This window comes from Notamacropus eugenii, chromosome 4 (genome assembly GCF_028372415.1).
Source record: "Notamacropus eugenii isolate mMacEug1 chromosome 4, mMacEug1.pri_v2, whole genome shotgun sequence".
Lineage (NCBI taxonomy): Eukaryota > Metazoa > Chordata > Mammalia > Diprotodontia > Macropodidae > Notamacropus > Notamacropus eugenii.
Genome location: NC_092875.1, coordinates 112,562,029 through 112,575,417, shown reverse-complemented (window position 1 = coordinate 112,575,417; position 13,389 = coordinate 112,562,029). Strand labels below are relative to the sequence as shown.

At 33.7% G+C, this 13,389-nt stretch overlaps 1 protein-coding gene across 13 annotated transcripts in view; it reads right to left on the bottom strand.

The window, feature by feature from the left end:
• The window catches only part of CYRIB (CYFIP related Rac1 interactor B), a 196,069-nt gene that overhangs the window by 30,226 nt on the left and 152,454 nt on the right, over positions 1-13,389 (bottom strand). For 6 of the 13 annotated variants that reach the window (XM_072603069.1, XM_072603075.1, XM_072603074.1 and 3 more), the window contains 2 exons: positions 11,884-11,966; positions 5,149-5,270 (listed from right to left, as the gene is read on the bottom strand). In XM_072603069.1, coding sequence (XP_072459170.1) covers positions 5,149-5,270; positions 11,884-11,956 — 195 coding nt within the window. In that variant the 5' untranslated portion in view covers positions 11,957-11,966. Of the gene's footprint in view, positions 1-5,148; positions 5,271-11,883; positions 11,967-12,844; positions 12,928-13,389 lie in introns of all 13 variants that reach the window. The other 7 variants (XM_072603077.1, XM_072603072.1, XM_072603073.1 and 4 more) reach the window with 3 other exon arrangements.

Here is a 13,389-nt window from a genome sequence, read left to right as displayed (position 1 = left end):
CGGAGGTGGGAGCAGACTGCGGCTCCCCAGGCAGGCAGGAGCCAGGATCCATTGTTGAAGGTCTCTGCATAAACCCCCTGAGGGAACTGAGCCCATGAGGCGGCCCTGTCCCCACCTGAGCACCTGAACTCAATCCCCGCCCAAAGCCCTGATGCTGGGAAGCAGCATTTGAATCTCAGACCCCAAGTGCTGGCTGGGAGGATCTGGAGGCGAGGTGGGGGTGGAGAGGACACTCAGAAGTCAAGTCACTGGCTGGGAAAATGCCTAGAAAAGGGGAAAAAAAATAAGACTATAGAAGGTTACTTTCTTGGTGAACAGGCATTTCCTCCCTTCCTTTCTGATGAGGAAGAACAATGCTTACCATCAGGGAATGACACAGAAGTCAAGGCTTCTGTATCCCAGCCCACTCAATGGGCTCAGGTCATGGAAGAGCTAAAAAAGGATTTTGAAAATCAAGTTAGAGAGGTGAAAGAAAAACTGGGAAGAGAAATGAGTGACATGCAAGCAAAGCATGAAAAACAAGTAAACACCCTGCTAAAGGAGACCCAAAAAAATGCTGAAGAAAATAACATCTTGAAAAATAGGCTAACTCAATTGGCAAAAGAGGTTCAAAAAGCCAATGAGGAGAAGAATGCTTTCAAAAGCAGAATTAGCCAAATGGAAAAGGAGATTCAAAAGCTCACTGAAGAAAATAGTTCTTTCAAAATTAGAATGGAACAGATGGAGGCTAATGACTTTATGAGAAACCAAGAAATCACAAAACAAAAGCAAAAGAATGAAAAAATAGAAGATAATGTGAAATATCTCATTGTTGAAAAACAACTGACCTGGAAATAGATTCAGGAGAGACAATTTAAAAATTATGGGACTACCTAAAAGCCTTGATCAAAAAAAGAGCCTAGACATCATCTTTCATGAAAGTATAAAGGAAAACTGCCCTGAGATTCTAGAACCAGAGGGCAAAATAAGTATTCAAGGAATCCACAGATCACCACCTGAAAGAGATCCAAAGAGAGAAACTCCTAGGAACACTGTGGCCAAATTCCAGAGTTCCCAGGTCAAGGAGAAAATATTGCAAGCAGCTAGAAAGAAACAATTCAAGTATTGTGGAAATACAATCAGGATAACACAAGATCTAGCAGCTTCTACATTAAGGGATCGAAGGGCATGGAATAGGATATTCCAGAAGTCAAAGGAACTAGAACTAAAACCAAGAATCACCTACCCAGCAAAACTGAGTATAATACTTCAGGGGAAAAAATGGTCTTTCAATGAAATAGAGGACTTTCAAGCATTCTTGATGAAAAGACCAGAGCTGAAAAGAAAATTTGACTTTCAAACACAAGAATGAAGAGAACCATGAAAAAGTAAATAGCAAAGAGAAGTCAAAAGGGACTTTACTAAAGTTGAACTGTTTACATTCCTACATGGAAAGACAATATTTGTAACTCTTGAAACTATTCAGTATCTGGGTACTGGGTGGGATTACACACACACACATGCACGCACACACACACACACACACACACACACACACACACACACACATAGAGACAGAATGCACAGAGTGAATTGAAGAGGATGGGATCATATTTTAAAAAAATGAAATCAAGCAGTGAGAGAGAAATATATTGGGAGGAGAAAGGGAAAAATGGAATGGGGCAAATTATCTCTCATAAAAGAGGCAGGCAAAAGACTTTTTAGTGGAGGGAAAAAGAGGGGAGGTGAGAGAAAAACATGAAGTTTACTCTCATCACATTCCACTAAAGGAAGGAATAAAATGCACACTCATTTTGGTATGAAAACCTATCTTACAATACAGGAAAGTGGGGGATAAGGGGATAAGCAGGGTGGGGGGGATGATGGAAGGGAGGGCATGGGGAGGAGGGAGCAATTTGAGGTCAACACTCATGGGAAGGGGCAGGATCAAAAGAGAGAACAGAAGTAATGGGGACAGGATAGGATGGAGGGAAATATAATTAGTTCTCACACAACACTACTATTACGGAAGTCATTTGCAAAACTACACAGATTTGGCCTATATTGAATTGCTTGCCTTTCAAAGGGAAGGGGTGGGGAGGGAGGGAGGAAGAGAAGTTGGAATTCAAAGTTTTAGGAACAACTGTCGAGTACTGTTCTTGCCACTAGGAAATAAGAAATACAGGTAAAGGGGTATAGGATGGAGACAAGGGAAGAGAGGGATGATAGAAGAGAGGGCAGATTGGCACACAGGGGCAATTAGAAGGCTCGGTGTTTTGGGGTGGGGGGAGGGGACATAAGGGGAGAAAATATGGATCCCAAAATTTTGTGAAAATGAATGTTAAAAGTTAAATAAAAAAATAAATAAATGAAGAGACTGAAAAAAAAAAAGAGAGAAGCATGAAAATGTAAACAGGAAAGAGAAATCATAAGGGACTTACTAAAGTTGAACTGTTTACATTCCTACATGCAAAGACAATATTTGTAACTCTTGAAACTTTTTTTCAGTATCTGGGTAGTTGGTGGGATCACACACTCACACACACACACACACAGACACACACACAGAGCACAGGATGAGTTGATTAGGATGGGACCATATCTAAAAAAATGAAATTAAAGGGTGAGAGAGGAATATATTGGGAGGAGAAAGGGAGAAATGGAATGGGGCAAATTATCTCTCATAAAAGAGGCAAGTAAAAGACTTTTCAGTGGACGGAAAAGGGGAGGAGGCAAGAGGGGGGAGAAAGGGATAAGCAGGGTGGTGGGGACAATGGAAGGGAGGGCAATAAGAGGACGGAGTAATTAGAAGTCAGCACTCTTGGGGAGGGACAAGGTCAAAAGAGAGAACAGAAGAAATGGAGGGCAGGATAGGATGGAGGGAAATATTGTTAGTCTTACACAACACGACTATTATGGAAGTCATTTGCAAAACTACACAGATATGCCCTATACTGAATTGCTTGCCTTCCCAATGGGGATGGGTGGGGAGGGAGGGAGGAAGAGAAGTTGGAACTCAAAGTTTTAGGAACAACTGTTGAGTATTGTTCTTGCATACAACTAGGAAATAAGAAATACAGGTAATGGGGTATAGAAATTTATCTTGCCCTACAGGACAAAAAAAAAGATGGTGCTAAGGGAAGGGAGGGATGTTAGAAGGGAGGGCAGACTGGAATAGGGGTAATTAGAATGCTCAGCATTTTGGGGTGGGGGAGGGGAGAAATGGGGAGGGGAGAAATGGGGAGAAAATTTGGAACTCAAAATTTTGTGGAAATGAATGTTGAAAACTTAAATTAATTAATAAAAAAATAAAAATAAAAGAAATGATGAACAGGATGCTTTCAGAAAATCCTAGAAAGACTTACATGAATTGATCCAAAGTGAATAAGCAGAACTAGGAGAACAGTGTAACAGTATGATGATCAATTGTAAATGACTTAACTATCCTCAGAAATGCAATGATCTAAAACAACTCCAAAAGACTTGATGAAAAATGCTATTCACCTCCAGGGAAAGAACTGATAAGAGTCAGAATGCAGATGGATTCTGCATTTTTTTAAAATGCAGCAATTTTTTAAATTTTCTTTATTTTTCTTAGGTTTTATGGGGGGAAGGGGAGGGTTGTGTTTCCTTTCACAACCTGACTAATATGGAAATATGCTTTGTGACTGCACATATATAACCTTTACAAAATTGCTGGCCTTCTTAATGAGGGAGCTAGGGAGAGAGGGAGAGAATCTGGAATACAAAACTTCCTAAAGTGAAGTTAAAAACTGTTTTTACATGAAATTGAGAAAACAATAAAATATTGAAATGCTATAACAAATAACTCATTTCTTCAGTAGGAAAATGTTCCTAAAGCTACTTGCCTCATGCAATAGAGCTAATTTCCTTTCCTTTGCCATAATCAGCCTAAACAGATAACTTCCATCAGTTTCCACAAAATTATGCATATATCTTTTCTCTCCACATCCCAATTTTATCTTTTCTTACCTAAAAAGCTTTTTGTATAATACTCTATTCAAAAGTTTTTCATTAAATTAGTTGATATTATATAAAAGCTTCAGGTTCCAAATATTACTCTAATTTTTCACATGGAAATTAACCAGACTGAGGAAGCCAGGAGTACTGAAAAGTATTAGTTCCTAGTTGAGTGGTCTATGCACTAAAACTTGTTGTTCAGTCATTTCAGTCATATCCAAATCTTCATTACTCCATTTGAGGTATTTTTTGGCAAAGATACTGGAATTGCTTTGCCATTTCCTTCTCCAGATCTTTTTATAAATGAGGAACTGAGGTAAACAGGGTTAAGTGACTTGCCCAAGGTCACATAGCCAGTGAATGTCTGAGGCCAGATTTGAATTCATAAAGATGAGTCTTCCTGACTTCAGGGCAAACATTCTTCCACAGTGCCACCTTGCTGCCCCACCAAAACTAGATAAAACCAACTCAAGAAGCAGTCTCAAAAATGAAATTTTAATAAAGTATTCATACCAACAAGTGATTGAGCTTATTTTAAAATATTACTGACCAAAGAGGAGACAACTTTAAAAATTTTCTGGATCACTATTCAAAAGAGAAATATTCCCTAAATACTCATCTATCAGGGAAGAACAAGATTAGATGATTAGTTCAAGTCCCATTTATTTTTCCCCATGTACATTAATGAATTGTTTTAAGTAAAATATCCTGCTTTTGTTAGTCACTGATAGAATTAAAAGTTGGGAAAAATTAAAGTATATTAAAGTATATATATATATAAAAATTAAAGTATAGCACAACAGTAACCCAGATTCTTAGGAAGTATCTTTATTTATTAATATACAGCTCAATCTAGGCAATTCTTCAAAAACAGAAGTTTACACAGAAATCTGATCCATATGTTCACTGTTCTTCCTTAGAGCAATAAAAAAGAATTCTATATTATACCTAGTAAAACAATACAGATTTTGGTTAAAATATAAGCAATATAGGAAAAATTTTTATTTTAGAATACTTTTCTCTCAATTTTAACAAGATTTTTCTCACAATTTTATATAAAAAACCAAGCAACTAAAATTAAAATCATATTTTAAAAGTAAAAAATCTGAGTTCAGTAAAAGAAGATTTTGATATATTTTGCTAATGTATGAAAGTGAATTTTTGAAAATATGTTGAACCATGCTTTACCTCTCGTATTTCATGGCCAGCTCCTCTGTACGACTGTAAATCTTCCAGGATGCCTTCTGCATCTTTTAATACTACATTCACCTGATTATAAATTTCCTTTTCAGATTCTGTAGGCTGGGCATCTAAATACCAGGAAAGCACAAGAAAGTTATAGGGATACATACATGTATGTATACATACACATTATATCATGACATATATTATAATAAATCATTAAGTACCTAGCTTTCTGCAGAAAAGTTTTATTTCACATATAAATCTACCACTCAAGATAGATATGTAACAGTTTTTCGTTAGTTTATTGTCTAGATTATCATTTGCTATAAGGAACTCAAAGAACAACCATTAAAATTTAAAACTATCATATCTATTATTTTCTATTATGTTCATGGTAATGATAATATGCTATTTGAAAGGCTTCAACTATTCACACTGAAGGCCTATTCTCATAGGCTGAATAATTTTTTATATAGCTTCTCTCTAATTTTCAATTATAAAGTTATTGCATGGAACATAATTATTTAAGGCTTCTAAAAAAATCCTTTGCTGTGATAACGTTCTAGTTCATTATCAATAATAAAATTTATTCCTCAAAAATCAAAGGAAGAAGTAAAACCAAAACTTGATCTATGTAATTAAGCATATATACTATATTCAAACTCAAAATTCTTTGAGAAGGCATTAATTTTGAAGTGGTCCCAAAATTTTGAAAAAGTATTCAAGGAATTAGATAAGATTATCTAATTACAAATAGCACAATGCTAGTTACAAAAAGTGTCAGGTATATAATAATATGCTGAATACAAAGGGAAACTTTATACCTTGCTGTTATCCTAGTTAATAGAAATCTAGAAATATATCATTAGGTAGAGTGGTCATTTCAAAAGCACTCTACAGAATAAGATGAAATTAAGTAGGACTGTGGTGGGGCTGGGGCTGGAGGTAGGGGGAGATTGGAGAGGGGTGAGTGCCTGATTGTGTTGATTTAAATCTTTGTAAAGAGAAATTCCCTCTATCAATGCAGATCAGCAATTGGTCATGTATTTACAGTATTTCCCAAGTAGCCTGCACTCCTGAGAGGTTAATGTCTGGCCCAAGATTACAAAACTGTATGTCAGAGAAGGACTAAAACCCAGGTCTTCCCTGACTCCCACATCAGCCACTCTGATAATTTTAAAAGGATATGTTCTACAACAATGTATGCTATTTGTGTCGTATATTTCTTACTTCAATTCACCAAACACTGTACCCTGAAAGCATTCCCATTACAAAATAATAGCATTATAATTTCTTTAAGAATTGATTAGAGGGTTGTACTTGAAGAATATTCATTATGTTATCAGTTCTGGGGTTCCATCTTATCAGGCATGGAGTACACATCTACAATGGTATATATTAAGGACAATTTTCAATTTTAGGATTTGTTTCCCTTCAACTTAAAGATGCATCCTTTCCATTTTTTGTTCCTTCTCTAAAACTGGAAAAAAAAATTTAGCTTTGTAAAACTTTTTTTCTTCCATCACCACTCTTAGAAATTAAGTCACAAAAGAATAAAGAATAGAGAGGAAAGAGGCAAGACAGTACAGGGATGGAAGTAAAAATGACAACAGCTGAAAAAACTGCCATGATTCTCTTTTATGCCATGAGTAACTCATAATACTAATTCAGTTTTCATCATATAATAATTAAGTAGGTAAAAATACACTAAAACATTTTTTAAAATTATCAACTTTTGACAATTATAGCATCAATATTTTGTGAAACAGACTTAAAATTTACTGTGATTCAACAATAAAATAAAGTTAAATCCATTCATTCAACTAACATTTACTAAATGCCTTAAATAGTTCAAGGATCAAGTATACATTCACAAATTCATTTATTAAAATACTCTATCTGGCTTATTACCCTATACATAGAACACGTTTATTCAATGAAGTTGGATTTTTTTTTCAGTTGTTTCAGTGTTTGTAGATCCTTTCTGACAGAAAACTTTAAACATAAAAATAATATTGCTGTGTTCAAATAATTATCTTAAAGCAACCATTTATATCGGTTTATTAGTCAAACTCACTCGGCAGTAATAGTTATTTTTAACTGGGATTTTTTTCCCAAAAACTATTAATTCAAAAGACATTAAGCAAGTTTAACTTTTGAAAATACTTACTCTAAGAGCAGTTGAAAACAATATTTTCACAGGCAAAAAGACTGGCTAGTAATCTTTTTTGCATACAGTAATTTAGTTACAAAAAAATCATTAAAAAATACATTACAGGTTGAATCCACTTAATAGGAATTTATGACAAGATATTTAAAATATCTGCATAATGTATGTAAGGCATTTCTAAGGTTAGAAAACTTTTACATTAAATCATGCAAGTTTATTTGTGAATGACTAGCTGTTGACAAGAAAATATGACATTTAGACACTGAGACTAACATACAAACAGAACATTATCAAGTAGCCTTAAGTAGATCTCACAAGTGGTTATTATAGTTTAAATCAAAACTTTAGCAAACACCAAGAAATTTTTAAAAATAAAGGGAAAGATTGTGGTTCCCCTCTTTTTAAAAAACATCTAGCATCACACTAAACAATTTTTAGACTATCACAGGAAAGTCACATTTATAATTTTGAAAGCTGCTGAAGACTGCTGTAGAAATGAAGACAAAAACAGGAAAAATAGCAGACAGGTAAGCACTAATTTACTGAGAGCAATTCATGCAAGAGGAGTGAAATGCTAAACACAAGATAGTATAAAATGAGGCACATTACAGCATTTCAAATAATATTGGCATTTTACGTAATGCAATCAAGACTTGTCACTTTTGTTTTTCTTGGCAAATCACTGCTTTACAGAATTTGAAGAAAAATGTACTATTTGTCCACCTAACAAAAGAGCATTCATTTGACGGTAACATAGTGGTGCATTTACTTCAGCCAGTAGGCGCACACTGATTGTTCACTAAACTTAATTCTAAAAGACATTCAAGAGACAACAAAGGCAGGTTTTAATTACTCCTTTTTCTGTTTAACAATGAAATAAAATGCTTTAACATTTTTGAGGACATTGTTTCCAAAAATGGAAAAGATCATTAAATATGATGGTAAATTCAAAGAAAATGGTCCCACAACACAAAAGGACACAAGGGTTATTTAAGAAAAGGAGGAAAGAAAAAAAAGGGAGTTTTAATTTGGGAAATTACTACAGTATGCAGTGAATTTATAAATTCTTCACACATCCCCTCCCCCCCAAAAAAGCCCTAGCATGAATTAAAATAGGCTACAATGTAATGTGGCTCCACTTTGACAAACACAAGTACATACACTGGATTTTTTTTTTAACAGATATGCTAATAAGCTAATTGGATATTTTAAGAGAACAGATGAAAAGTACTGAAAGATATAAGATGGAAAGTTTTTTTTAAAGAAATAGAGGGATTAATTTATAGTAAAACACTTATGGCAGTCAAAAGGATAAAAAAGATAAAAGTAAAAAGGAGGTAGAGAAAGGGAAAGGAAATTCAAGAGATTTCAACAGAAAGAATGGGACAGTATATTGTACTGTTAAAAGGTCAATAATAATTAGGACAAAAATATGACTAAGCTTAAAGGCATAGTTCATTCAGTTAAATTCTCATTTCAATTGAAAATGATCATTTCAAACTCATTTGTTCCCTGGATTCATTTTCCTCAGAGATAAATGGAAGTGTGTGTGTGTGCACACGTACTTGTGTGCCCATACACATACACATATATATGTGTATATGTATTCTATGCATATTCTCTTAGCTCAAATAGACTGAGAAGTAATTTGAGTTATTTCAAAGACTACCCTAAATAGGACATTATGATTAAACAACACCTTGAGAAAATTCTTATAATGCTTTTTATCAGTATTGTATGTTGTCATTAATGCTTTTGGGTTTTGTTTTGTATTTAAACAAGACCCGTGGTTTTGCTGGTATAGCCAGTTCCCAGTAAAGCCTTTGGAAATCTCTGGGGTACTAAAGGGGTTAAGTGACTTCTTCAGGGTTACACAGAGGCAGCACAGAATCAAGTATTCCTGATTCTGGGACTAGGTTTCTAATCACTCAGCCAGGCTATCTATCTCTCCTCTCTTCCTATAATCACTACCAAATACAAGGAATAGTTACGTACAGAAAACTAAAGTAGCCCTGATACATGAAAATCTGGACTTAAATTAAGAAAAGTGATCAGAGGAGGATTATTTTTAAATTTTCAATTGGGTACATGCTAGCATTCCTTTAAATATAACTATCTATACTATATGAAGTACAATTTAACTAATATTCAAAAATCATAAATTAATGAATTTATTTCAAACTTATTTCTAACTTAAGCCTCACCTAACTCTAATTATATGATATATACAGGGCTTTTACAATGGCTTACAAGACTAGAAAAATTCTGACATAAAATATATATGTAATAGAATGATGTAAAGTTATATATGACCTAAAGGTTGCTGCCAGACAAAAAGAGGCAACTTTATATGCTAGAAATTGTGCATTTTTCAAAATACAGCATATCCAACTATTTATCATTATATAAAACACATAAGAACTAACAAATATCCTTTCCAGATTTTTAAATTGAGAAGGAATAGAAAGTTAACATGAAAACAAAAGACTGTTCTGATATAAGAGTATAGGGAAGTGCACCTACTATCTAAAAATAACTACTTCCTTAAGGTGACTAAATGATATTTTATGAAAGTGTGTATCCCAAAATGAGATAAACTGGGAAGTCGTTCTTATGCTAAAAACTCATGTTTAAACTGAAAATGAGTACTCACAAAGCCCAAAACTACAGAAAACAAGTTAAATTAAACAAAAAGTACAAATATGATCACATATGCAATTATGTGTCAATTTCAAATATGATATATTCACTTACTGAAAAATATATAAATCAGTCCTTAACTGACATTATTGGGGACATTTTTTGGCTCTCACTAAATTACCTACTTGAATTTTATGAATCAAATTTGGAAGAACAAATTTTTCTTTCCCCAAGGGGAGGTAGACCAAGACTAAATACATTTCTGAATATTATATTAAATTCATTCTTCACTGGGCCACAAACACACAAAATTAGGTTTATACAAAGATCAAGTGCCAAGTCTTGAACAAGATCCTGACCTATTAAGGGCAAGATTCTGCAAATGCAAGGCATCTGAAATTATGAAAAGGAAGAAGCCAGGAGACAGAGTAGCAGATATAAATACAAGACAAAGTTTAAAACAGACACATAGGGACTAAAATACAGCTGAAATGTAAAAGCCTCGTCTAAAAAAGTAATCTTTAATGTCAGCAATCTGCTCATCATTCCCCAAGCTGATGCCACTGAAATACATGCTCAACATGCACTTAAAACTGCAGTATTCAATTGTTGAGAAGGGTAAAGGAAATTGAATCTTCATATATTTGGCAAAAAGTTGACAAATTATTATCTTACTGATGCTAATATTAAAGACAGTGCTATAAATTAGCACAAATTTCTTATACTAAGATAGTTTTACTAATGAAACATAGCATTTGGCCAACCGGACCACAAAATTCATCTAAAATACAGATTAGCTATAAATCATCATATTACTCTTCACCAGTCCTGGTTGACAGAAAAAAAGCAAAACATCACAAATATAACTGTATGTTGTATGACACTGCAAACTACATTTAGAGCTATAGAAATAAAGTAACTCGTTAAAAGACAGGCAACTATTTCTCTGGTAGGTGATTATTATCACTAACCAGAAATGTTTTTAATTTTTGCATTCTTCAGTTTCTTCAAAAGGATTTAAACTTATACACAATTGTAGGAAATATAATGGAAAGCCTAAAATAAGTATCCTCACCCTTTCCTAACAATTTCCTTTAAGTTCAGCTAAAATGGCAACATCCAAACTAAAACAACTACTTGACATCATTTTTAAAAATTTAATAGAAACAAGCTAAAGCAATACTGACAGCCAAATAGCAAAGCAGTTCCACATGCACAGCAATCAATTACACTTACCTGCCATTCTTAGACCATATTACAATAGGTCATGCAACATAAAACAAACAGAAGGCAAATTACTTAAAGGTCTGTGAACCAGTTTTTGTTTTATTTTCATTTAGTATCAATTGGAGAAAGGTGAAGAATATATGATTGAAATGCATTAAAAAATTTTCAAGCTTTAAAAAGTAGGCAATTCTCTGCCAAAATTGACTAAATTAGGTTCACACTTACCTTTTAATATTATGCCCAAAGTACTGAGCTGTGAATGGCCTTCATGAACAAATTTATAAATAAGATATTGAAGTACTGGGACAAAATAATTCAATATTGATGAAGTTATCTTGAAATACAGCATATTACCCCCAGATATTACTTCTCCTAATAAATCTGGAGATGCTTCTCTAGTGTCATTTCTACCAAAATTATTTCATTTAAATGTTTATATTGATGTATCTTGAGATAAGAGAGTAAATCCTCCTTATAAATATAGCTACACTGCAATAAAGCAAAATAAATGTTTATCTCAATTTAATAAATGAAATATTATGGACTGTTTCAAGAAGGCAACAGAAATTTTATCCAACAATTCATAGCTCAGTCATGCAAAGCAGTTATAAAGATGGCAAAGTGAAGACATTCATTTAGTGCAAGACAAACGCAGTCTACTGCAGGCAAAGAGAAATAGATATATAAAATCATCTTCTCACTTTCAAAATCAAGGAAAAAATTTGGCCCCTGCTCAAGGTCTGTGCATGTCAAAACTTTAAGAAGATTCCCCATGTTAAGGTACCTGTCAAGACAAGAATGAGAAAAGAAAATATCCCTTTATAAAAAGGTACATCTGAAACACAGAAGAAAAATAGTGGAGCAGAAAGGGAAGCTCTTCAGGTATGAACTTATCCTTCAGGTTACCCACTCTGTGAACTGGTAGAGAACAATCTTTACTCTCAAGGTATTGACTTGAAGGACCTAGAGGTGAAATGTGGTTTTCCTGTATAAAACAGCACACTGTCACAATATTTCTTCTCAAAGTTTTCCTAAGAGGTTTGATTAAAGGCCTTATAGTGAACAATTCTTTCAGTATTTCAATAGTGCTAGTGTTCTGAGCATCTGTATTCTCTTATTAGATCAAAAATAATTTCACTTGTATTTTTTATATTACATTTGAGTAGTAAAATTGAGTATTAAAAATTATTGCATAGGTAGATCTTAATTCTTTAATTTAAAAGTTTTCTATATAACTTATATGCCAATATAAGTATGGTGCTCTAAAAATTTTGGACCACACCATTACAAAATCAAGTTTTTGATTTTTTATCATCACAATCTAGTGATGGAACAAAACTAAGCTAGATTTGGTTATACATAGTTACCATCAAACTGCTCAGCATAGTCACTAAAGCACACAATGAGAATTTTCATCATAAGGCTACTTGCTTCATGGACCAATGAGTTGACAGCACTGGATACAAAGACTCAAATGATATTAGCAAATGAAAAATCAAAATATTATATGACAATGTTTAGCAACTACTAGAGGAAAAATCATGCAACCTCTTTTTTCCATGTTTTACCAACAAACTGGCTTGCCTTCACTGTGGTGGTAGAAATAAACAATGTTTCACCATTACCATTATGCACCAACTGTGAAAGGCTGAAGAGACTTACTTTCAAAATCCAAGAAAAAATGTGCTGCATTGTGGTCTATGTCCCTGGTTAGCACCTTAATGAGATTACCCATGCCAGCAAACCTAAAAATAAAAATGGCAACATCATTTAGTTCCAGTAAAAAAAAAAAAAATTTTAAGCAGAGGCCTGGGATTCATCGAGGGCTGGCTTTTCCATGGCTCCTAGTAGGTGCAGGTTTATGGACTCTTGCAACTGAAAAGTTGGGAACACAGAAACATCTGGCTCCTACTTCTCCCACTTTTGCACATCTCAAAAAAAAAACATCAAAAAAAATCAAAGCATAAGATCAGATTTTTCATATACTTGAAATATTTATTTTTACTACCAACATGTCACTATATTACATACTTGATAAATCTTCTAATAAAATATTGAAGCCAGAACTACAAAGAGCAAAAATCTTCAACTTAAAATTAAAACATCAAAAGCAGATTCCTCAGAATTATATTACATCTGAAATGGAAAAGTTTTCTAATTATAATTATGTTTGTCTTGCTTCTTTACTGAATATACTCCTATTCTGA